Genomic DNA, 25,503 nt, shown 5'->3' with positions numbered 1-25,503 from the left:
TGAATATTTTTACGTATGGTTTATGTTTTATGGTTATTAGTGTTGGTTTCATAACACACATTGTTCGGCACTTGCGATTTGCCCGTTATTGAAATTGTTTTGTCAAAATGAAGTGTAAAGAAGTAAAAAAAAAAATTGATTTACTTACCGGAATTGAATAGTTGTGTTACTTTAAAAAGATTTTATTATAGTTTAAAATATTAAGTTGTGTTTTATGAAGACATTCTCTTGTCGCTAACGGGGACAATGTGCCAGCCATTATACCTAGTTTCTCACTTGCCACTTTCACGGAGTGCACATGCTCGCCGAGAAGTTTGATGTGTGATTGACAGCTGACAGAAAGAGTTCAGTATTGAAGCAACGGGAGAGTAAACAAGATAGCGTTTGGAAAGAAATTAGAACACAAGCCGGCAGACATTTAGATTTGAGGAAATGGAGTTTTTTTTTATGTGACAGTAGGAGGAAAATCAATAATATGTTCCGAAAAAGGAATCGTGGAACTTTTAAGTTTCAAGGTGGAATAAGAATTGATAAATAAAAGAAAATATTGCTATAGATCGTTTTAAAAGGAATATTCGAGGAAACGTTAATTCCGAAAAGGGAATCATAGAATTGTGAATTTTTTAAAGTGGAAGAGTTAAGACTGTCTATAAACATTAGTGAATAAAAGAAGAAATTGCTATTTACGTTCTAAAGGAATGTTCGGGAAAACGCTGATTAGGAAGTTTCATCTGTATTAAAGACCGGACCGAATTATTATTTCTACTAAAAAGAGACAGAATTGAGTTAGGAAGAATTAATGTGTGCTACATAAGTGATGATAAATGATCCTATGAAAATGAAGAATAAAGTCATATATCTTCGGAAAAGCCAGTTTCTTTCTCTGTCAAGAGAAAGAAACTGGCTATGAACATTTTGTCATTGTGAAAATAAAGTGTTTAGTCTAGTCTTAAGTGTAAGTTTATTTTTAAAAAGGCCTTGAATCCAATTAAATTTGTAGTTATGTAATATTGTTTGAAGTGTATATATATTGTTTTTGTTTTATTAAATGTGTTTATTTTGTATTTTGGTCTTGAGTCAGTGATTATTTCAATTCTGAAAGAAAGAGTTAAGGTCATTGAACCAATCAGAATGAACCCTTGTGCAATAAATAAATATATAGGTACACTCGGAATTAAAAAAAATAATTGTTGAACAGAGATCATCTCTATAGACAGGATAATATTAAATAATTAAAAATCCTATATTTAAACAATGCCGCAGCCAGTAGGATTAATTTTATGATAATATCCTTTAAATAAAAATCTTTAATTATTAACACTAATTTTGGATAAATGTCAAAGAGCAATGAACATCCTTTATATCCTGACTTCCACCACCTCCTGAGGTACAGATTAGTGTTCTTTGCTCCATCTCTACTGAGCAGTTATCTGATTGAGACTTTATTATAGGTCTTGCTGGATTGATCACCAAGTATCACCAAGGAAATGCACCAAGTCAATTCATATTGTTGTTGGTGCATTTCAGACATTCCTAGGCTTTATACTGAAGCATATAAATCACTATTTTCCTTTTGACAGCAACAGTTGTTTTTGTAATATGCAATCAAAATAAAATCCTGCCAGATCATCTTACACAGATTTTTTTTGTTCATATTGGGAAAACTTATATAGCACAGGACAGACTGCAGCATACCACTTTTGAGTGAACATAAAAAAAAAAACTAATACAATTTCTAGATATTACTGTAGACAATATTGTAGGAGTGCCTCTTAACATACTACTGTTAATTTTTTTTATACTATTTTATATTATATTCCCTCTTTTTTTTATATATATATTATTAACTATTTAATCTACTGGCTGTGCCTTTGTTAATAATTATAGTATATACTTATGAGGTGATTTATTATATAAATCTCTTTTACTAACAATTCTTTTTATTTTGACTCCGAGTGTCCCTATATGTTATTGTATTGCACAAAAGTTCACTCCAATTGGTGCAATGACTTTAACTCTCTCTTTCAGAATCCAACTAATCATTGACTCAAAACCAAGTACAAAATAAACACATTTAATAAAACTAAAACAATATATATACACTTCTAGCAATAATACATAACTATAACTACAGATTATATGGATCCAAGGCCTTATTTAAAAATATAAACTTACTCTTAAGACTAAACACTTTTTCTTTCACAATCACAATAAAAATGTTCATAGTCTTTTTCTCTTTCTGTTAAGGCTCTTTTCCAGAAGTTATACGGCTCTGTACTTCATTTTCAGGATCCTTTTCATCAATCAATGTAACACACATAAAAGTCTTCTTGACTAAATCTTGTTTCCTTTTAGTAGCAATACTCATCAGATCAGGCATCCTTAATACCTATAAATCTTCTTAATCAATATATTTTCTAAACATTCACTTTTAGGCATCCTTAATACTTATAGAACTTCCTTATCAATATTTTCTCTAAGAAAAACATTCACTTTAGAATGTAAGCAACAAGTTCTCCTTTCATTCACAATACTAAATTGACAGTCTTAACTTATTTCACCATAAAAACTTAGTTTCAAGATTTCCTTTTATTCATTACTTATTTCTCCTTGAAACTTAATATTTCCACTATTCCCTTTTCGGAATACACTATAAAATTTCTTCCGACTGCCACACACAAAAAAATATCAAGTTCCTTCTAACTTGAATATTTACCGGCTAATTTATAAAAACTTACAGTTTCAAGATTTCCTTTTTATTCTTTACTTATTCCTGCTTGAAACCTATTATTTTCACTATTCCCTTTTCGGAATACATTATGAAATTTCCTTCTGACTGCTGAACGCTCTCTTGTTTACAACTGTAACTTGGATACGCAACGCTTTCCTTGTCAGCTGTCAATCACACGTCAAGTTCTCTCCGGGAGCATGCGCACTTCACAAAAGTCAGAAACTACGCACTGCAATAAAATGGCTGACTCGCTGTATCCATTAGCGCTAAGAGAAAGTCTTACACAAAATTCAACATTTTAAACCACAACAAACTTTCTTATAAGTAACATAAATAATCAGTTTAGTAAGTACTTCAATATTTTTACGTCTTTACATGTTACTCCTGATATAATAATTTCATAACGAGCACATCACAAGTGCAGACACTGCGTGTATGAAAACAAAAACTAACAAGCATAATTAATACGTAAAAATATTCAGAATTTTTTAATATGATTATTTTTACACTACCGTCTTAGTATAGCTACTAAGTTTTCTCAGTCTGCATCTCTTTCAAACATGCAAAGCAGAATACTCTGATTTCTACTGATCTACACAGGCAGTTCAAAATTTTAAAATCAGTTCTGAGGTTTGCTTCTGTCTTCCCAGACAGCATTTGATCAAATCCCACTGGAATATAGCAACTATACTGCTCAGCTGCATACTATAGCTCGTATTACATTATATAAAGATGAAACACTACCAAAGGAAGGTGCATACACAGAACTCATTCTCTCTAAGCTCTGAAAATTATGGTATACTATAAATTTTAGAGCCTCTGCACACATCCAGTGCTCTGTTGGATCCAGTATTTCTTACACCAAATCTGGAGGCTTCACTTGGACATTTGCTTGTGATTGATCCTAAGTCATGTTGAGATCAAGAGAAATGAAGCTTCAGAAACCACAGTTAGGTTGTCTCATTCCCTAAGATATCACCATCTGCTCATTCCTGATTATAAAACAAAAATCTTTATCTTATAAACTGTACATTTGGTAATCATCATAGTAGAGTGAACAACAATAAATACCAGAGTAAGCCTGAATTAAACTTATTGCAGTCCAGTTTGCACAGGATTTGTAGAGAGGAAGTTGTTCTTTCTCACTTCTGTATAGATAATACTCAACTTGCATACTTCTTTCTTTTGAAGAAATGTATGTATGTTGTTCATCTTTACTGATCACTAAAAAAACACACGTACTAACCACAGTGATAACTTTTAAAACGTAAATATTTCATCCCAAGTATCTTGGGACATCATCAGTACAATAATTCAAACAATATTAGGAATAACATACAGTTAGGGCGCATGATTACAATGGAATCTCAATGTGCGTGCAGTAACGTGTTTTAGAAGTAAATTAAAAATATAACTGAACAACAACAAAAAAAATTAACATATATAAAGTTTATTTTACACAATTTTGTATGATAATTTCCCATACTTTAGGAATAGTAAGAACGTCGTTGCAGTTTAAATTTGGTCTGTGTAGTAGGGCTTCAGCACTTTCTTTATATAAACATTCATGTTTATATAAAGATCTATGTAAAAGTTTAGACTTTTCCCAATGGATCCTATGGTTTGGATTTTCAACTCAATGTTAAGAGAGAGACCAGATTTCTGCATATGATAATCAAATGTGTACAGTAATGTGTTTACATAAATGTGCCAAATGAATTGAGGTTTTATAAATCACACTGATCAATTTTCTGAGATTTGAGAACAATCTGGGATTTGCAGCTGACATTGTTATTATGGAAGAAGACGAAAGAGAACTACAAAAATCATTGAAACTGTTAAATGAAGAAGGAAAGAGATTTGGACTCTTGGACTTGTGATGAACTTGGAAAAAACAAAGATAATGGTATTTGGCGAGAAGAACATGAAACAAAAGATACAAGTGGATGGAATTGGTAGACAAAATGTAGAACAATTCACATATTTGGGAAGTAAAATGACGTATGATTTGGAATATAAAAAAGAAATAAAGATTAGGATTGCAAAGGGAAGAGCAAATCTTGAAGGCCATGGATAACATCTGGAAAAGTAAAGTGATTAGCCTGCAAACAAAACTAAGAGTACTGGAAACATGCATCTTTAGCGGTGTACTGTGTGGATCTGAAATGTGAGTAATAAATAAGGAATCAAGAAAAAGAATTTTGGCATTTGAAAGAAATTGTTACAGGAAGATTCTAAGAATAGGATGAGTACAAAAAAAAAATTACAGATGGAGCTCTATCAGAAGATACAACCAAGGGAGAATCTAATGCAGAAGATTATAAAACAGAAGCTGCAATTATTTGGACACATCTGCAGAATGAGTGAGGACTGAAGATAAAGACATTCATGTTTGCTATTATGGATGGAATAAACAGAAGAAGTAGACCATACAGAGAATGGATAGTTGACATAAAGGACTGGTGTGGAATTGATGTACAGAAACTGTGACATTGTGCACTGGACAAAGAAAGGTGGAAGAAGAGAGTGAAGGAGGCATCGGACACATGACGATGGTTAATTTTTCACAGACATGTTACTGTTAGTTAGTCTTTGTTAAATATCATGCCTTTGTTATAAACATTATATTTCTTGTGAAACTGATCGAAATATAGATGTTTGAAAATTAAACTATGAACATATCAAATTCTGTAGTATGTAAACAGCTACAAGAGCTCATTACTGTATGTATACTGCTCAAAACAATTAGGGGATATTCTTGTTAAAATTATTTTACGCTAAAATGTATAATTTGTTAAATTTGTAATCTTCTTCTCCCATAGTCCCAAATGAACCATTGGGTCATTTATGGCTGGTAGGTGATACTCTTTGCTAGCCTCCTCCAGTCGTCTCAGTCTCTTGTTCTTGATGTCAGTTGAGAAAGGGAGGAATTTGTCCATTTTTTGATGTTATCAGTCCATTTTAATTGAGGTCGGCCCCTAACCCTTGATCCCGGAACGATTCCTTTTAGGGTTTGCTTTGGAATGCCATTAGCCCTCTCCACATGTCCGAACCATTTGATCTATCATCTTCTGATGACTGTCAGAATATTTTCCCTTTTTCTCCCATCTATTGAGTCAATCAGTTTTCGGACATTTTCATTGGTTTTGTGAGCGGTATAGGGAATTCTCAAAAGTCTTCTGTAAGTTTTCATTTCGAAAGACAGGAATCTCCTCTCATCTTCCTTCAATAAAGTCCAGGCCTCACAACTATACAAAAGGACAGAATTCACCAAGGTGTCAATTAGTCTTAGTCTGGTTGTGATTGTTATTCTGTTATCTCCCCCACAATGGTTTTAACTTCTGTAGGACCACGGTTGCCTTAGCAGTTCGGTATTTAATGTCGGTTTTTGAACGACCATCTTGACTCAACGTGCTTCTTAGATAAGTGTGAACTTCTTTACATTCTCAATTTGCATCTTTAAGAATTCAATGTCTGATTTTGAGGTTATCATTGTTTTTGTTTTTTGTAGGTTTATGTATAATCCATATTTTTTTAATGTTCCGAAAACACGGCTGGTTATCTCTTGTAATTCTTCACTTTCTGCCAGAAGATCGATATCATCATCGAAACGTAAGTTATTTATTCTTAGTCCGCCAGCTACTATTCCAATGTCATATTCATAAAGAGCTTCATCTATGACGTATTCCAGAAAACAATTAAAAAGAAGAGGGGACAAGATGCATCCCTGTCTTACCCCCTGTTCTGTCGGAACGGTTCACTGCTGTAACTTTTAATTTCAATTCTCATATCAGATGAGGAATAAAGAGATTTAATAATCCTATGGATTTTGTTGTCAGTACCATAATGTTCTAAAATTTTCCATAATACCTCGTGCCATATTGAGTCAAAAGCTTTTTGAAGGTCTAAGAAGTTGTGACAGATTATTTTGTTATGTTCTATATATTTTTCGCCTAGTATGTGTATTATAAAAATATGGTCGATTGGACTTCCCGAAACCTGCTTGTTCATCTGATAGTCTGTTTTCTATTTTCTTTTCGATTCTTGACAATAGTATTTTTAACAGGATTTTGCTTGGATGACTAATAAGGCTTATTGTTCTATAGTTGCTACATTTATTGCCATTTCACTTTTTAGGGATAGGTACAAGGACAGAAGTCCACCAATCAGAAGGCCAAGTCTCTGTGTTCCATACGTCCTGGAATAAATTTAGCAAGGTGTCTATGATGATGTCACCTCCTTTGCGTATCAGTTCCACTGTGACACCATCACTTCCCGGTGATTTTCAATTTTTGAGGAGCTAACTGCTGCAATAACTTCTTCTTTTAATATCGGGTAATCTCCTTCCTCTGAACCTCCTGGCAAAATTCCGTCCAAAATATCATCGTCAGATGAGGATCCTTTTGAAAACGCTTGGTTGCGTAACATTTCCATCTATCAATTATTTTCTAGTTATCCGTGATAGGAGTTCCATCTTCATCTTCTATGCTCCAATTAATTGCAGTAAAAGGTTTGGTTAGCTTATTGATAATTTGAAAAGCACATTTAGAATTATTTTTATTTAAGTCCTCTTCTATATTTTTGCATTCATCCAATATCCATAAGTTTCTAGCATGTTTGATTTCTTTTTTTTAATAATCTTAGTAATATTTTTATACTGTTCTCTATTATCACCACTATTAATATGAGATTTCAAATATCTTCTTTCAAAATCTGAAGGCCATTTGTAATAAATATCTATTATTTAAACAATATCTCATAATTACACCCTATCCGTAAGTAAGAAATATTTATTCATGTATAAAGTACCCAATAGTTATAATTATTTGCAGAAATTTATAATTATCCCACAGAAACTAAAATATCTCCTAATTGTTTTGAGCAGTGTATTTAGTTGTATATTTATGCTGCAGTGGAGTGATTTTCGATCTTGGGTTCGAGAAGACTTGTTGTTGCGTGATTCTTTTTAAGTTATAATTGGAAGTGTTTTTATAGACAAGACAGTTTCAAATGAATGATAATCTGCATGGAATTTAATTATGTTTTGCTGCTCAGGTGAAAAAATCTCACATAATTGTTTTACTTATTATGTTCGCTTTTTACAATATTTTATGTACTGTCTGAAAATTTTATTAATGAGAAATGTTTTGTTATATAAGATAATCTGAACACATATACAGTTGTTTGCATTTAGTAATGCACTCCAATGCCAGACTGCAGTGTGGATGAATGATGATGTAACAACAGAAAAAGAGATGTATTGAAGTAGTATACTTTCCTATCGTATGCTGTAATCCTTAACGAATTACGTGGTTAAGGATTATGTGGCCTCCCTCGATGAGTCTCTGACTCCAGGGAGTCAGATAAAGGCAATCCATTCCAATCATGCACAATCCTCTGAGAGAAAAATCTAGACCTCATCCCCTTCTTAGCAGCTTTCATTCTCAGCTTCCAAGGATGTCCTCTCGTCCTTTCCTCACCCTCCATAAATTGAAAAATTCCATCAATTGAAATCCTGTATGACCCCTTTTAGAAGTTTGTAAGTCTCAATCATATCACCCTCTCTTTCTCCTGTTTGCTAGTGTCTGCAGTCTACAAATTCTCAATCTGTCTTCATAATCAGTATTCCACAATCCTGATATCATTTTTAACACTCTCCTTTGTACTCTCTCCAATATATTAGAATCACAACGGAAACCCCGAGACCAGACCTGCGCACAATAGTCCAAGTGAGGTCTTATCAAGGTCTTGTAAAGAGGCAAAATAACATCCTTATCTTTGCATGTGAACATCTGCTTCAGCATTGCAATTATCTTTTGAGTTGAATTTGCAATCTTTGCCACATAGCGCTTGAACTTCAACTTCCTATCTGCTAACACTCCAAGGTGGGATTAGACTAGTTTCTTCTAGCCTAATCCCACCAATATAATACGACATTGGATATCTAATCACGCTGAAGTGAATGACTTTACATTTACTGACATTGAACTGACACCCGTTTTCCCATGCCCACAATTCCAGCCTATTCAAATCATTCCGCAAAGACTGCATATCAGCAGCATTCCTGATTACCTCTACCTATCTTTGCATCATCAGCCAATAGCTGTATGTCACTTGTCAAATCCTTCCCAATATCATTAATGTACAGATTGAATAACAGTGGACCAAGCACTGATCCTTGAGGTACACCACTTTTTTTTTTTATTATTTTTATTATTCTTATTAATCTTTGTACTGGTTATGGGCAGTACTACCCTTACATCACATCCAGACATCTCATTCAGATTTGGTATAGGCCTAAGTCTTTACAAGTGTTTTACCCTATGCCTATTCTAGTTGTCATTGTAGTCATTCTCTGGTGGCAATGCCATGCTACCAGTGTGCCCTGTAGGGCCCTCAAGGAAGGAACTTTTATATCCTTCTGCTTAAGTCCTTATAGCTATCTGTGCTGCATATTCCATGTAAAGAGATTGTGGCACTGGTAAACCTTGGAGTTGCCCCATGTTCCTTCCACATCTTACTAAGTAGATCTTGGTTACTCTTACAATAGTTTACCTTATTATTATGGCTATAGGCTAGTGAATGCTCTGTTCCCACCACCTGGGCATCAACCACCCACAAGTCACTATCTCTTTTAATCACTAAGTCTGGCTTAAGCAAACCTGTAGAGGTCCTATAATGTGGTTCCACCGTGGTCTCCCAACCTTCGTTTTTAAATCGGTTGTTCAGAATGGAGACCACAGTGTCATGCCTCTGTACGTAGACCCCCCCCATGGCCCTACAGTTTGAGTCGTCACTACCCCATCGAGCTGTGTGGGCTCAAGTGGGCAGGACATTGATCCTCGTCCTGATAAGGTCAATATACTCAAACCCAGGGAGGAGTCTGGTGCCATCCCTTACCCAATTATGCTGGGGGAAACACCAGATATGACTCTTTTAAAGGAGCACCATCTACAGAACAGTGCATTAGAGATGCCCATCTCTTGTGTTCTGCAGGTGCTGACTCAAGGTACCTTGATAATGGGACCAGCCTTTAGCCTGCCTAAAGTCTTCTTGTATTAATGGGCTATAGAAAGCCTCTCTGCAGATAGGGGAAGAAGATAGTTCTAACTTCGCAATTCTAGACAGCTGCAGGCGTGGGATCAGCCATCTAAGTGGAACCTCGAGGCCACCATCCTTCACCCTCGCGTAGAAATATGCAGTTGGAGCCATGATCTCATGGCTGAACGAATAGCCCTGTCCATTTGGGACAGTACTGAGATATATGTCCTACCAAGCACCAACTTGTGGTAAAAACGAGGTAGGAGATAGTGAGAAAGGAGAAACAGTCTTTGCTGGGGCTTGAGAGGAGCATCCTGAAAGAGTGGAGAGACCTCTTCCAGGATAGACTTTGAGGTATCTCCACTTTTCCAGAATGGTCAAAGCATGCAACGGCCTCCCGTGCAGGGAAAACTCTATAGTCTCAACCTTAAGCTTCTTGTCACGACCAGAGAGGACAATAGCTAAAGAGCAGGACTTCTCTACATTAATAGAAAGGCTTCGAATAGAGAAAAAGTCAGTTGCTCGGTCAAGGAGTTCCTGCAAGCCTACCTTAGTAGAGGCTACGAGAATAAGATCGTCTGCAAAGGCCATAGCATTAAACGAAGATGCGCCTAGAGAGTAGCCTATATGACTGGGAAGAGAGTGAAGAAACTTATCTATGATGCAGTTAAAGAAAAGAGGAGATAGAAGATCACCCTGGAGAACACCCTGCATTACGGGAATAGAAGTCACATGGGATCTGTAGTAATAGCGATGGAGCTACCCAAGTATAGCTCCATAACATAGGAAAGAAAGGGTTCTGGACATCCAGCAATAGACAGTGCTCGAAGGAGAGCAGGAAGGGAGACTCTATCAAAGGCCTTTTGGAGGTCCAGTGATGCCATATATAGAGGCTTAAGGTGGTGTTGGGAATCAGAGAGAAGAGAAGAAAGAAGATATATAGTCTTGGCACAACCATCTGAAGGGACAAAATCTCTGTCTATAATCATGCTGCATATGTTGCTGACATCGTTTAACTAAGATTTTATGATAGAGTCTAAGTATCACAGGGGGAGATACTTAGGCAGACTCAGATCCCCCATATACCACTTTCTGATATCTGCCATTCAGCCATCCTCTTATCCATGCTAATATTGTATAATCCAAACCCATTTTCTCCAATTTATGCAAAAGTCTACCATGCTGTATTCTGTCAAGAGCCTTAGCAAAATTCAAAAGCATCATGGTGTATCCAATCCCCTTGTCTAGTTCAGTTGTAACATTACTACCCTAAAACATGACCTTCCCTTAGTAAACCGATATTGTTCATTGCAAAGTAGCAGGGGCAAATTCTTCATGCTTGCTGCATAAGCTCATTAATTGAGAAAGAAGTGATATTTATTTGTTAATAAATGCATGCATTTATAAGCATTCATTTAGGCTTTTATTTTTGTAGACAGAAGACTCCTTAAGCTTGCGTGGCAATAATTGAACTTTGCGTTGTGTATTGAAGGCCGATGCTTGCCTGTCTAGTCAAAGCTACCTTGGCTTGCTCAGTTGTAGGAGCTTCCCGGTCCTCGCTGCAGCACTGATTTCATGCACGCACATAGCCATTTCCGTTCCCTTCATGTCGTCTTAAACACAAGGCCATATGCAGTCAAAGTAGCTTTAGCCAGTGAGCCTCAGCCAGCCTTTACAAATGTACATGTTGCTTGTGAAAATTAAGTTACAACTAACTTTTTATGATGATGTTATTGACCAGTTCATAAAGAACCGTAGGGTAGAATTTGTATTCGAGTAGCTAAATTGAAAAAGATAGAATATCATTTATAAAATAAATGTTGTATTTGTATGATTAAATGTACATAAATTTTCTAAATATATAGTTTTAAATGGTCAGTAATTCATTATTTCACTAATCAGACTTCAATCACCCCTCTCACTCCCTGAATGATAACAAGAGCAAGTGTGAATTTCAAGACCAGCATTCGCCCCTGCAAAGTAGAGATTCACTGTCAACCACATTTCTGAATGTGGACCCTAACCAGTTTTTCCAAAATCTTCACTACCACTCCTGAGATACTAATTGGTCGATAGTTGGATATATCTGTCTTTGCCCACCCTTTTGCAATGGAATTACCATACATTCCTTCCATTCCTGCAGAATCTTCTCTGTTCTGAGATTCATTAAACATCATCCTGGTCAAAGGAATGGCCAGTTCAGCTGAAAACTCTTTTAGAACATGTGCTGATATTCCATAAGTCCCTATTGCTGAATTCTTATTCAATTTGTGCAACAGCTGTAATACCTCAGCCTCACACACCTGAAGAAATAACAGTGAGCTCAATGTTGCGTTCACCAGGTTGATAGCTTTTAATGAAATGGGCACTCGTTAACTGAACAACCTCTTCTGCATCTGTAACCCTCACACCATCTGGATTTAGAAGAGTTATTCTTTCATATTCATTTCATATTCTTTTACTTGCAGCATATCAATAGAATTCTTGTGGGTTGTCTTTAGCACCAGAGCCAGTTTCTTTTCATACACAGATTTTGCTTTCTGTACAGCAGTTGTTACTATTCTAGCCTGCTGCTTATAACTTTCATAACGGACATCATATTTATGCACACGGTATTCCTTCCACATCGTCCTTTTCTTACGAATCTCTTGCTTAATAAGATTGCACATCCATTTGACTCCTATTCTATTTATTCTTTGAACTCTCGGGGCACATTCTAATATCGCATCATTTAAGTATTGTTTAAATGCTTTCCATGCACTGTCGATGTTCTTTCCATCCAGCAACCGATCCCATTGCACTAAACTCAGTATACTTCTCAGTTGGTCATAATTTCCTGCTTTGTAGTTCAGCATGTAACCTTTTCTGAATGGAACATTCATAAACTTAGTCCCTTCCCAAGTGAGTACCGCACGATCACTGTCACCAACTGGAGGCAGAAGTTACGTCTTTAACTGAAATGCCCTCTGACACTATAATCAAATCTAACACTCTTTGATCTCGAGTTCCTTCTGTCACATGCTGCTTGAGAAAGTTCTCCCGCAACAGCTCAATAAATGCATTTTCATTCTTCTCATGAGATTCTAATGCTACCCAATCAATATTTGGATTATTAAAGTTTTCCATTATGATTACTCTTTTTGCACTCATCTTTTCTATTTGGTGATGCATTTCTTCATCACTAGCAACCGATCCACCAGGTCTGTAACAACATCTACTATGTAATTAGTATTGTTCGATTCCACCTCAACCAGATGGCTTCAAACTCACTGCCACATGAAATATTGTTAGTAGTATTAATACAATCATAGGTCTTAAGTAGAACTGGATTTAAGTCATCCGATATCATTAGCAGCATGCCCCCTCCTATCCTCTCTATCTTTCCTAAAAAATACTGTACCCATGACACTCGATACCAGTTAGTAGGTCTTGTTCTGATAGCCAGGTCTCACTAATACGTACAATGTTAGGTCCCGACATATTGACTAAGGCAACAAACTCTATCCCTTTGTTTCTGATACTCCTAGCATTCGTGTACAGATATAATAATCTACCTGTTGATTCTTTTGTATTGTCTTGTCTGCAGACTGCCTGACACAGTTGGACAACTAGCAGATCGCTATTATTCTCTAATGCCTTACACATGTAGACATCTTTGCACATATATGATGGGTCCAAACCAGATGAACGCAAACCCTTGTCAACATTTCTATGACAAAGTCCATTCCTATCATTAACACAGTTATATAACATTATTGTTCTTACACTTACATTCACACCATTCCTCCCTTTATAATTTAGTTTCCCCGACTCTCTGTGTTAGGTCTCATATCTGTTATTAGTTTTTCTAGACTCCTGATACCAAACACATTCAGGTGTAGGCCATCCCTCTTATACAAATCTAATCTTCCCTCAAACTCACTCCACACATCCAAAAACTCGCATCCATTCTATAGCCTACGCATCGAATCATTTGCCATCATAGCTCTTCTTTTTAATTCATTTTTATCATAGCGAGGTAAAATACTAATGATTTTCACTTTCTCCTCTTCACTCTTACCTCTTCTAACAACTACATTTTGGAAAATTATGGAGACTTCTACCATGTTTGAATAAAACTTTAGTTTAATATAAACCAAAATCCAAATCCACCTGAAAGAAAGGATTCTTCTAACAACTCTTTCATGTCTTCTCTCATACTGAACTTATCGCCAGTTAAATCATTCGTACCTACTACATGTACGATTTCGTTTATTTTTCTTTTCTGTTTTTGAATTGCTTGAGTTATATTTTTAATTTTTGCTCCAGGAAAACTCGATGTTATAACTCGCTTATCTATAGCATGTTTTATTATAGAGTCACCATACAAAATAACTTCTTTCTTTTTACTAACAACATCACTTTACCTGATTTCCATTATTTCCTGACTTACCTCTTTCTGTGCTTTGTTGTTTCTTAGTTTCCTGTTTAATTTTCTTTTTCTCCCTATGCTCATTTAAATGTCTCTCAACTTTTTGCAATTCCAATGTCGTTCTCTGATGATCTGCTTCAACTTTGCTATTCTGGCAGTTAATTCATCTTTGTTAACCTCCTCCATGTGCACATGAGGCCGAATGAACTCTTTCCACTTCTGTCTGTCCCAGGAGAGTCCGAACAATTCTGTCCAGTACGATGTCGCTTGTTGTGATTTGGCTTTCAGGTCCTCTTTTATTTTGTCTATTCATCTAATTCTTGGCCGTCCTTTGGATCTTTTACCTTCCATCGTTGTATTCAGGGCTTTAGATGGTAGTCTTTCTGTTTCCATTCTGGTCACATGGCCAAACCATCGCAGTCTTCTTTCTTGGATTTTGTCTATTGTTATTTCTTGTTTTAGTCGTTTCCTTATGTTTTCATTTCTTAGTCGATCCAGCAGAGATACTCCAAGTAATCTTCTTAACCAACCCATTTCAGTAACTAATAATTTTTTCTCTTCAGCCTTTTTGAGATTCAGCATTCACTTCCATAGAGGAGTTTTGGGAGGACCGTTGTTTCATAGATTCTTACTTTTGTTACTTGTTTGATGTCTCTTGACTTCCATATTTTATTAAGTCATCCAAAAGTTTGGGATGCTTGACTGATTCGTCCGTTTATATCTTTTATAATTTCACCATTGTACTCGATAACTCCTCCAAGGTAGGTGAAGTTTTCTACCTGCTCTAGATTTTTATTGTCAACTTCAATTTTTAGATTGGTGCTTCTTTTTCTTATTTGCATAATTTTTGTTTTGTCTATATTTATGTTTAATCCCGATTTTATACACTCCTTTATTTTATCAGAAATTCGCTGTAGATTTTCTTCTGTGCTTGCAAGTAATGCAATGTCGTCTGCAAATTTTAAGATTGAATTTTAAGGTGTAAGATTGAACAGGTCTGGTGACAGATTGCATCCCTGTCTTACACTGCTCTCTGCGTGGAACCAGATGGTTAAGGTATCCTTCATTCGTACTGCACTTTCAGATTTCTCATACAGATTCTTTATTATTCTTATGGGTTTGTTGGGAATTCCAAATTCTTCCATAGTTTTCCATTCTTCTCTTCTACGGATTGAATCAAATGCCTGATGAAAGTCTATGAAATTTATTTAGCAACTTTGGTTGTACTCTAGTGTCTTTTCTATTGGCTGTCTTAAGGTGAATAGTTGATCAATTGTGCTTTGCCTTGGTCTGAAACCGGCTTGTTCTTCTTCTCCTAGTGCCAGTTCTATATATGGCTTAATTTGTTTTTGGAGTACTTTCATAAAAACCTTACTTGGAATCCTGAAGAGGCTAATGCCTCTGTCATTATTGCATTCTGTTTTATCTCCTTTTTTGTATATAGAAGTTATGACTGATTTGGTCCAATCAGTAGGCACTGCTTCGTTTTTGTAGATCCTTTCAAATAATGTTTTTAATGGTTCCAAAAGTTGTTCCTTTCCTGCTTTTAAGAATTCTGCATGTATTTGATCAATGCCAGGTGCTTTCCTAGTTTTGAGTTTTTCTATGCTGTGTGCTATTATTTCTTTGGTAAAGATATTTGTTTCCTCTTCCATTTCAGTGGCTGGAATCGTGATATCCTGGGAGCTGTTATTATTATATAAATCTTTGAAGTATTCTTCCCATCTGGCCATTCTTTTTGTTTTACTTTCAGTTAGTTATCCCTCTTTGTTTTTGATCATTATAATTTTTGTTGTCCGTGTCTTACTAATTTGGTCTATTTGTTTATATAATCCATGAAGGTTATTTTCTTTTGATAGCTTTTTTGCCATTTTGCATTTTTCTTCTAACCAGTTATTCTTGTCTCTTTTAACTAGTTTTTTAATTTCTTTGGTTAATCTGTTATATTCATCTCTGCTATAATTCTGTTTTAGTTTCATGCTTTTCCTTTGATCGCTTAACCTTTTTACTTCATTCCAATCCTTTTTACTTTCTCTTTCTGTGTAACCTATTGTTTTTTCTGCCGAATTTAATATTATTTCCTTTAATTTGCACCAATGTTCTTCGATGTTTATATTCTGTTTTAGTTCCTTCAGGTTGTTATCTAATTCTAGTTGATATTTTCTTAGAATATTGCTGTCTTGTAGTTTTTTTACATTCCATCTCCTTTTGACTCTAAAAGTGCTTCCAGATTTTAACTTTATTCTTAGGTTTGCTAATACTGATCCACAATCTGCAGAGAAGGATCTGCAATTTAGGAGACTTGATTTCCATCTCATGTTCTTTGGGTTTTGGATGTTTAAAGAGAGTGTTGGTTAATGTTAGTCTATTATTTGAGCAGAAGTTTAGCAGTCTTTAGCCACGTTCATTGCTTTCTCTATACCCGAACTTTCCGATTACCCTTTGCCAGGTATCCCAGTCTTTGCCTACTTTTGCATTTAAGTCCCCCATTACAATTAGGAGATCTTGACTTGATGTCTGCTGTACTGCTTTTTGCAAATCTATATAGAACTCCTCAATGTCTTCTTCTGATAATGTCGAAGTTGGTGAGTTTACTTGAATAATAGTTAGTGATCCGATTGATGTTTTAAATCTTGCTTTAATTATCGTAGGTGAGATTGGATTGTAGAACAATAGAGAGTTTTGAGCCTTTGGTTTTAATATAAGCACTACTCCTTCTTGGTGTTTGTTGTCCTCCCTGCCTGAAGTTATTATTTTGTACTATCCATGGTGGAATTCTCCTTTTCCAGTCCATCTGGTTTCACAGAGTCCAATCACTTCCCATCGGTAGTTGTCTAATTCATGCATTAGTATCTCCAATGCTCCTTCCTGGTGAACAATTCTTACATTCCATGTTCCTAGGTTTTTCCTGTTTATTAGGTGATGTTTTGTTCCAATAGCATATTTTTCGCTATCACTATCTTGGTTCCCTAATAGTGGGCGCGACCCTTGTTTGACTGGGTGATGGTTGAGCCGGCATGTATCTTTAGGTTGGTTAGAGTTCATTCGGTTTCAATGGATAAATTTTCGTCGTGTCAACCACCACTCTTTGATCTGAATTCAGCCGCTTTTTTTAGTAGATAGTGAAAACTACAGTTTGAGAGGAAAGAGTCACCCCCTCGCCCTCGAGTTGCTCTAATAGCACTGGTAGGGATGTAGTAAGAAGTAAGAGACAGTAGAGGGAAAGAAGAGTAGAAGACCAGTCTCCAGATATGATATACCATGAGTATATTGTATGAAGTAAGATCAGGTCAGCTTGGGTATCTTGGGTTTGCCATGCCCGTACTCACCAATGTGAGCCCCTGATGAAGTTGGTGAGTATACTTGAATAATAGTTAGTGATCTGATTGATGTTTTAAATCTTGCTTTAATTATCTTAGGTGAGATAGGATTGTAGAACAATAGAGAATTTTGATCCTTTGGTTTTAATATAAGTGCTACTCCTTCTTGGTGTTTGTTGTCCTCCCTGCCTGAAGTGATCTACATGATTCACATGATCTACAGAGTCAAAAGCCTTGCTATAGTCAAGGAAACAAATGTAGACATTCTTTTGATATTCCTGTGCTCTTTATATTATCCATCTCACATTGGTTGATTTGATCTCTTGTTCCTCTGCCTTTTCGAAATTCTGCATGTTCATCTAGCATTTCTCTCTTCATGAATAGTTCCAGTCTTTTCTGAATGATCTTAAGTAAGACTTTATTGCATGAGAAATCAGTGCTTAATTCTGTAATTTTTGCACTCTCTCTTGCATCGCCTTTCTTCAGTAAAGGTATATAAACTGATTTTTTTCTATTTCCCAGATCTAACACCTTCTTGTATCTACTCTTCAATCTAGCCTATTCAACTAACTACTCTACAACATGGAAACAGGTCCATATTCTACAATCACAAAGAAAGGTGTTAAAAGTCAACCAACAAACTACTGTTTTTCACTTCTGTTCTCTAAAATTATGGTGGAGGTCATCAACAGTCAATGCTTGAACCATAATCAGTGACCAGCAGTATGGATTCTGCCACTTGCAGTCTGCAGCTTATCCTCTTGCTTTCACCACCCACCTCTGGATTCAAGCCATGGAAGGATTAGGAGAAACTCACATGGTTTCCCTACATTTTAAAGGCCTTATTTTTGGGTTTGGCACAGGGCCTACTTAAACTGTCATCCTGTGGTCTGCCTTCCACACTCTGCAACTGGATCGTCCACTTTCTCACTGGTTGCTTACTACACATCATGATGGACAGTTTCCTCTCCTCATATTTCCCCACCAATGCAGGGGTATCCCAGGGTTTTCTTTCACCCACTCTCTTCCTCATGCATATAAATGACCTGCTCTCACAGATTTCCAATTCTATCCATAGCTTTGCAGGTGACAGTACACTCCAATCCTTCCTTTTCATTTGATAAACAATGTAGTGCCTAAGCATTAGAATCCTCAAGATCCACCATGACCTGTGTCCTGAACTCAGATCTCCTAATTGAAGGTTAACAAGGCTGTCCTTGTTAACCTTCAATCCTATGAAAACTTTGGTGACGGAAGGAGATGAAATAGTTGAATTATCAAGTGATTACTTTGTGAGGGTGTATAATGTGCAGATGGAGATACCGCATTAACAGATGTGATAGAGACTGATATGGAAGAGGCAGATGAAACAGAGGTGCTTAGAAAATTGCAGAATCTCACTGAAAAAAAGATTGCATGGAATATCAACAGTGTAATTTGAGAATGAGGAATTGGCATTATTACTTACTAGGCTGTTTAACATAAGTCTGCTCTGGTGAGGTCCCAAGGGAGTGGGACATTACCTTACCAAAACAAAGGTAGCAAATGATTATAGGCCACTTGATATTTTGAGACCAGTGATAAAAAAAAAACTGGAGAAGTTGGTCAAAGGAAGAATTCAGGAATAGATGGATAAGAATATGATATGGTATGGGGGGGAAAGCTTGGTTTTGTGAATGATAGGTAATGGCTTGGTAATTTACTCACTTTTATAATGGTGATAGCTGAGTTGGATAAAGGGAATAACTATGATTTTTGAAAGGCATTCAAAAAAAATTTGTTTTTTTGAATGCCTTTGCAAAGCCCAATATTATTGAGCTTTGCAATAATATTGAGCTTGGCATTTGACAGGATTTCACATGGAACTTTGTTACACAAAATTGAAGCAAATGGGGATGGATATGAAGTTACTGATGGATACAGTGATTGATACACAGATACCAAAGAGTAGTGTGTGGAGAAGCAGAATCCATAAAAAGCAGGTGGCCATCAGTGAGCCACATGGCTCTGTGCTTGAGCACATTTGATACCTTAATAATATAGGAAATGATTTGAATGGAAGCATTCAATTGTTTCTGATTATGGAAAATTGGATAGTGTAATAGTTAATCAAGACAACATAGACAATAGAATGATTTAAATAAGCTAACAACATGAATAAGGATAATGGATGCAGTTTAACTTGGAAAAGTGTGAAGGAGATTAAAATTTAAAAAAAATCAGCTCCCCCTTATAGGGGGGAGTTACATAAGGCAGTTTTAGCCTTATATAACTTTTTGAAGACGGAGTGAACAGTTCAGTCTCCGCTGGTAGTCAGTTAGAGATGGCTGGACCAAGACTATCAATAATTATAAGCAGCAACTGATGAGACCAACAATGCTATCTCATGGTCCCCAACAGGATATGTTATTGTGTTATTGTCTGAAATAGCGTGTTCTACAATCAATTTTCTTCAGTTTATGGGATGAAAAGCCCCATTTCCAAGGAAGAAACCTGCTTGCCCCAGAGATCAACTAACTTGGAAACCGGTTGAAGAAAGGCTAAGAAAAAGTTCTAGTCAGTAACTAGACTTGAACTTAAGTCTATCTTCAGGTGGCCCAGTGCAGAGGATGCAGATGTCACATCAGCTGATAAACTTGTGTTGTGCTGTCATAGTATCCTGTATGCTCCTTGATGGTACATATCAGGAAATCAATGATCATAAATTGTGAAGATACGTGTTTTGAGTTGTGAAAAGATGACAAGATTTGTATTGCTTAGCAGGACTGTACTCCAGGAAATTGAAGCTAGAAATTTTGGCAGTGTTGTTGGGTTGGGAATTGATGCTCAGAGGATATATTGCAAAAGTGGCCAAAGTAGTTCATAAGATTTCTTGGTTATTGAAGAACACACTAACAAGCAAAAATAAGGAAGTTATATGACCACATCTGCACAATAATCCAGATCTGGTCATTGAGTTTCTTAGAAATGATGAAGTAATGGAAATTTCCATGGTTGTGCAGCCAAGATGGTGATGGTCAGTGGAATGCTTTTATGATGATTGAGGGTTCATCGGTTGCAGAAGCTGGTATTGATAAGTGGAAAAAAGAAATATAATAGAAATATGTGTTACTAAAATTATCTTATAATATTGATGCAGAGGAAGTTTTTCGTTGCTTGACTAGAGGAGATATCATTCGTTTACCTTCCCGAATTCCAGATAATTTCCTCCACTTTCTCAATACCCTTGATCTTTTTTTAAACTAGTTCTCCTTTCAGACACACTGTAGAGGTTACTTCAGACCACAATCTCATGCGTCTCCAGTCCCATAGAATGCCCCTCCTCTGACCTCACCCAAACTATCCTCTGATGCTATAGAGGTACAAAGTGGGATAATCTCCAGAACTACTACTCTTCTTTCCCATTCTATGAGTGATGCATCCACTCTTGTTACCAAGATACCTGCACTGAGTGAGTCTCAGAAATCATCCACAGTGGCATGAAGGCATTCATCCCTCATTGAATCCAAAATTTTCATCCACTTTTCTAACCTTGGTTTAACAGAATATGTATAAAATCAGTCAAAGAAAAAAAAAAAAAAACTCGGCTTACTGCAAGAGGCTTGCATCAAGAACCCAAGCTTCATACTCAGCCTTTATGGAAACATGTAATAAATGTAAATCAACTATTAGCAAATCCAAATTCAACTTCATAAAGGCCAATAGCAGAAAACTTGTCTCTTGTCCAAACAGCAGCTGTGCCTTCTGTTCCCTCGCAAAAGCCATTGGTCACAACTTCTGCTCATCTGTGCTTTGGCCCAACCAGATGGCACCACTATTACAGCATCCCCCCACCCCCAAATAAAAAAAAAAAACATCTGACCTCCTAGCATCACTCTTTTCCTCTAACTCAGTGTTTCTTAATGTGGGGCAATTTGAATATTTTGGGGGCAGTTAGAAAATATACATATTTATATTATACCTTTTCAGAACTTGGCTGACTATTATGCTAGAGGGGGGGCATCAAAATCTTTGAGACGTTGAGGTGGGGCATGATCCAAAAAACCGTTGAGAAACAATGCTCTAAATCCTGCATTGATGACAAAGGCAAATCGCCTCCTTCCATACTAGCCACTGACACAGGAAAAGTTAGGTCTCCTGTGCCCTTTTGGCAGAAAGACATAAGAAGAATATTAGACAACCTGAACACTACAAAGTTGTCTTGTCCTGATGGCATCTCTCTTATTATACTCAAACATGCTCCAAAACTAACACCAATTCTCTGTTCCTTCAATCTTCTGTACTGAGCTGGCACTTAACCCATCTCATGGAAACTAACATATATTCAACCCATCCCAAAAAGAGGGAGACAAAAGCCTATGGACTAATTTCCATCCTTCAGTGGGACAAGGATAGCCTAGTCGCTTTTGATCCTGCCAAAACACAGTCCTGCCTTTTGGGGTGGTGTACCTAAACTTCCTGAAAATTTCTCGATGCTGTCCAGAGGAGAGCAATTCAGCTAATAGATGACTCATCTTCACAGGCTGACTGACTTCAATCTCTATCTCACAGATTTTTTTTAAATGTGGAGCCCACACACAAGAGGTTGGTTTATCAACTTATAGTACATTAGTATTGTATTTGGGTAGTGGGGGGGTTGGGAAAGGAGCAAATTGTTTACATTTGATTTAAAAGCGTGTATATTATATTCCTTGGGAAATACATCAGGGGGAAGACAGTTCCACAGTACAGTAGTATCAGGGTGAAGGAGGAGGAAAAGTAATTTGTTCTGTGGATTTCAAGGTGTACTGTGAAAGGATGTTGGGTGGCAGCTGTATGTGTTCCAACGGGCTTAGTACTGAGTGGGGGAATTATTGATACTATTTCAGATGAACATTTGCCATGGAAATATTTATAGAATATACAAATTGCAGAGACCAAATGTCTGTATGAAAGTGTGGAGAGTGAGTTAGTAAGAGATGGGTCATTTATCAGCTTAATTTCCTCTGTATTGAGTCAAGCATTTTGAGAGAGCTTTAAGGAGCCCCCCACTCCAAATGTGAGAGCAGTATTCAATAGCTGGGTAGATTTATGATTTGTATAAATTTAACTGCTGTTTAGAGGTGAAGTAACGTCTTGAGTGAAAGAGAAATCCGAGTTTTTTGGAAGCTGAAGATGCAGTGGTTGTAATGTGTTTATGCCAGGAGAGGCCCGATGTCAGGGTAATTCCAAGAAGAAAAATCTCATGTCTGTAAATTCGAGTGTTATCAAAAATAATACTGAGAGAAAATGGTTCTTTTTTGTGAGAAATAAGACAGAACTGGGTTTTACTAGCCACTTTGGAGGATGACTTGGAGATTAGAATTGAGGGCAGCAGTGGTTGATGTTCTGTAGGTTGAAGTGAGTTGTGTAGAGTAAGGTTTATCAAATGAAAGCGAGGAGTGCAATGTATTGCTATCTGGAAAATTGTGTATTGGGTTGGAGGTCAACTGAAGTGGGTCATTGATATACAGAAGGAAGAGGATCGGTGAGAGAACAGAACCTTGTGGAACCCTGGCATCTCTCTAAAGCTTTTGACAGATCAATTGCAACCACTCAAGATTTGCCAAATTTCTCTGTGGCATTTGTCCACAGATGGGTGTGGATAAATGCCACAAATGGACCATTTTGTGGATAATCAATAGGAGATTATCCACAAAATGGACAAATGTGGATAATCTCCTATTGGAGATTAGATCTCCAAATGATTGGCAGCGATGGAATCTGTACTGGTGGTCGCTTAATAGCTGGGTGCCTTCAAGGTAGTGAAGGAGTTGAGAAATGGTTTTCTCCATCACTTTAGATAGGATTGCAGTGAGTGAAATAGGGTGGTAGTTAGATGGCTGTGATTTGTCACCCTTAGGAATGGGTTGAATATAGGCTAATTTCCAGGCTTTTGGGATAGGTAGATATCAGTAGAGCAAGAGAGTATGTACAGATGGTATAGGATAGGAGTCAATTCTGGTACACAAACCTTCAAAACAATTGGAGGAATGCCAGGAGACTTTTTTTGTATCTAATTTAGACACAAAAAGATTTTTGATCTCTTTCTAGCAAAAGGATATAGGGTACACTGTATGTTAGGCAGATGGAATGATTGGGGAACATTTACTGTTGTCAATTATGTGTGCATTGGAGGCAAAGTTTTTTCTGTGGGTGATGATGCAATAGAGCCATCTTGCAGCCTTCCCAAAAGGCACATCTGGCTTTTTTTAAATGTTGTGCCTGTATATGAGAGGTTGACTGATCAACCTATAGTACGTTAGTACCGTATATTGGTATTTGGGCAGGCTGCAAGTTTCCTTCTTTTTGCCCATTCAAATTCTGTTTTGGAAGCATTGATAGTTTTCTTGCATCTATTTTGGGCTTGGGCATAAGCATTGAAGGAGGATCCAGTTGTGGTATGCTTGAGTTTTCATTTGTACAGTCTTGTTACATCTTTTGGAGAACCTAGGATTTAGTTAGGGGATGGCACTTTAGAGAAGGAGTGTTTCAACTGTGTGTCTCTTCTACAGGTACTTCCGTGATGATCACTGCTCCAGTCCATTGGCAAACATTATTCGTCCACTTGCTGTTAGGCCTGTAAAACAAGAGCAGCATCTGTCCAACATCCATTTACAGTACAACTGCAAACTCATTGTACTTGCTTCTTCTCTTCCTTATTTATTCCATTTACCTCTGTCCTTGGGAAAAGCCTCCTCCATAATGTGTTTCGCAACAATTTCAACCTACATTGACATACAGCTTTTTAAGATGAATGTCAATAGGTTTCTTTTTTCTCAACCCTCATTTGCACTTCACATATGACACTGATGTGCTATAGGTCCTTGTTCATCTCATGTGTGGGACAAATAAATAAAAGACAAAACGAGATCTGTGGAGGTTGAGTAAGAATATGCTTAGCACATCAGGACTAGATTTTTTTGGGGAAATAGTGAATGGGTGGAATGTAAGAGCCTGCTCAGTGCTTTTTTGCTGAATATATAATAGGTATATACACAGTTAATATGGGTCTCTCGTAGTGTGTCTTCAGACTCCATGAAGCTGCCCATGCTTCACTAATAATGTATACATTTTTTTCTCTGTTTATCTCTTTTTTTTTTCTGTTTTATTTTTTACAAATATTAGGAATAGCTACATTTAAAGATTTGTTCTGAGATGCTTTTGCAAATTTCTAATTTCTTAATATCATATATGAGAGAGAGGGGAGGGAGACATGTGGCATACAGTCCAGTTTTGAATGACTTGTTTGAGTTGACTTGTTTAGATTTAGCATTCGACATTTTGTAATAGAAACAGGTATTACAAAAAAAAGAAAAAACTTTCAAGATTACTTTATGAAGTCAACCTCTTCCCCACCTTACCAAGTTCAAGTGTTTTCTCTTTTGGTGGATAATTTAGTCATCTCTCATAACAAACAGTACTATAACAAACTACTGAAAAGCCCTAACCAAAGTCCCATAGGTATGATACTTTTCTAAAGAAAATTCAACAAATAGCAAACTCTATCAAAATTGTTGGGATCTGTGTTTATAGTGAGATTAAACTCTTTATGCCAATTATACTTTATTATGCCCTATTTTGCATAGTAAAATACTTAAGTAGACAGTTCTTTACAGTTAAACATTTCTTAGTGAATAAAACTAAATTTGTAAATATTTATGTAATTTCACTCCATTTTATGTATATTTTTGAAAATCAAAATGAACTTAAGCTTTTATTTCTTTAGATTGATAAAAAATTAATGAGAGCTGCAGGAATGATTAATCGTGTGCTTCAGGAAGTCAGTATTCATTCAAGATTGAAACATCCTTCAATATTAGAAGTAAGTGCTTATTTGCTGGAGACTTGTACATGAAATTCATATTCTAGATATTATTGCCATACCATTTTCAGCATGGTCGGATTATATCCAAATAAAAAAAAAAAAAAACTTATAAATCCATTTCTATCTTTTCTTTTTCTTGAATCTTTCACCTTTG

The 25,503-nt window shown here is 36.4% G+C and overlaps 1 protein-coding gene across 1 annotated transcript in view; it reads left to right on the top strand.

Annotated features, from left to right (window-relative positions):
- The window catches only part of SAK (polo like kinase SAK), a 319,822-nt gene that overhangs the window by 13,254 nt on the left and 281,065 nt on the right, over positions 1 to 25,503 (top strand). The window contains exon 3 of the mRNA XM_090392629.1: positions 25,251 to 25,346. Within this exon, the coding sequence (XP_090248755.1) occupies positions 25,251 to 25,346 (96 nt within the window). The remainder of the gene's footprint in view (positions 1 to 25,250; positions 25,347 to 25,503) is intronic.

This window comes from Typopeltis vanoorti, chromosome 5, assembly GCF_054136105.1.
Source record: "Typopeltis vanoorti isolate ZY-2024b chromosome 5, IOZ_Tvanoo_1.0, whole genome shotgun sequence".
Lineage (NCBI taxonomy): Eukaryota > Metazoa > Arthropoda > Arachnida > Uropygi > Thelyphonidae > Typopeltis > Typopeltis vanoorti.
Note: the sequence above shows the minus strand (reverse complement) of the source record. Positions and strands in the feature narration are given on the sequence as shown.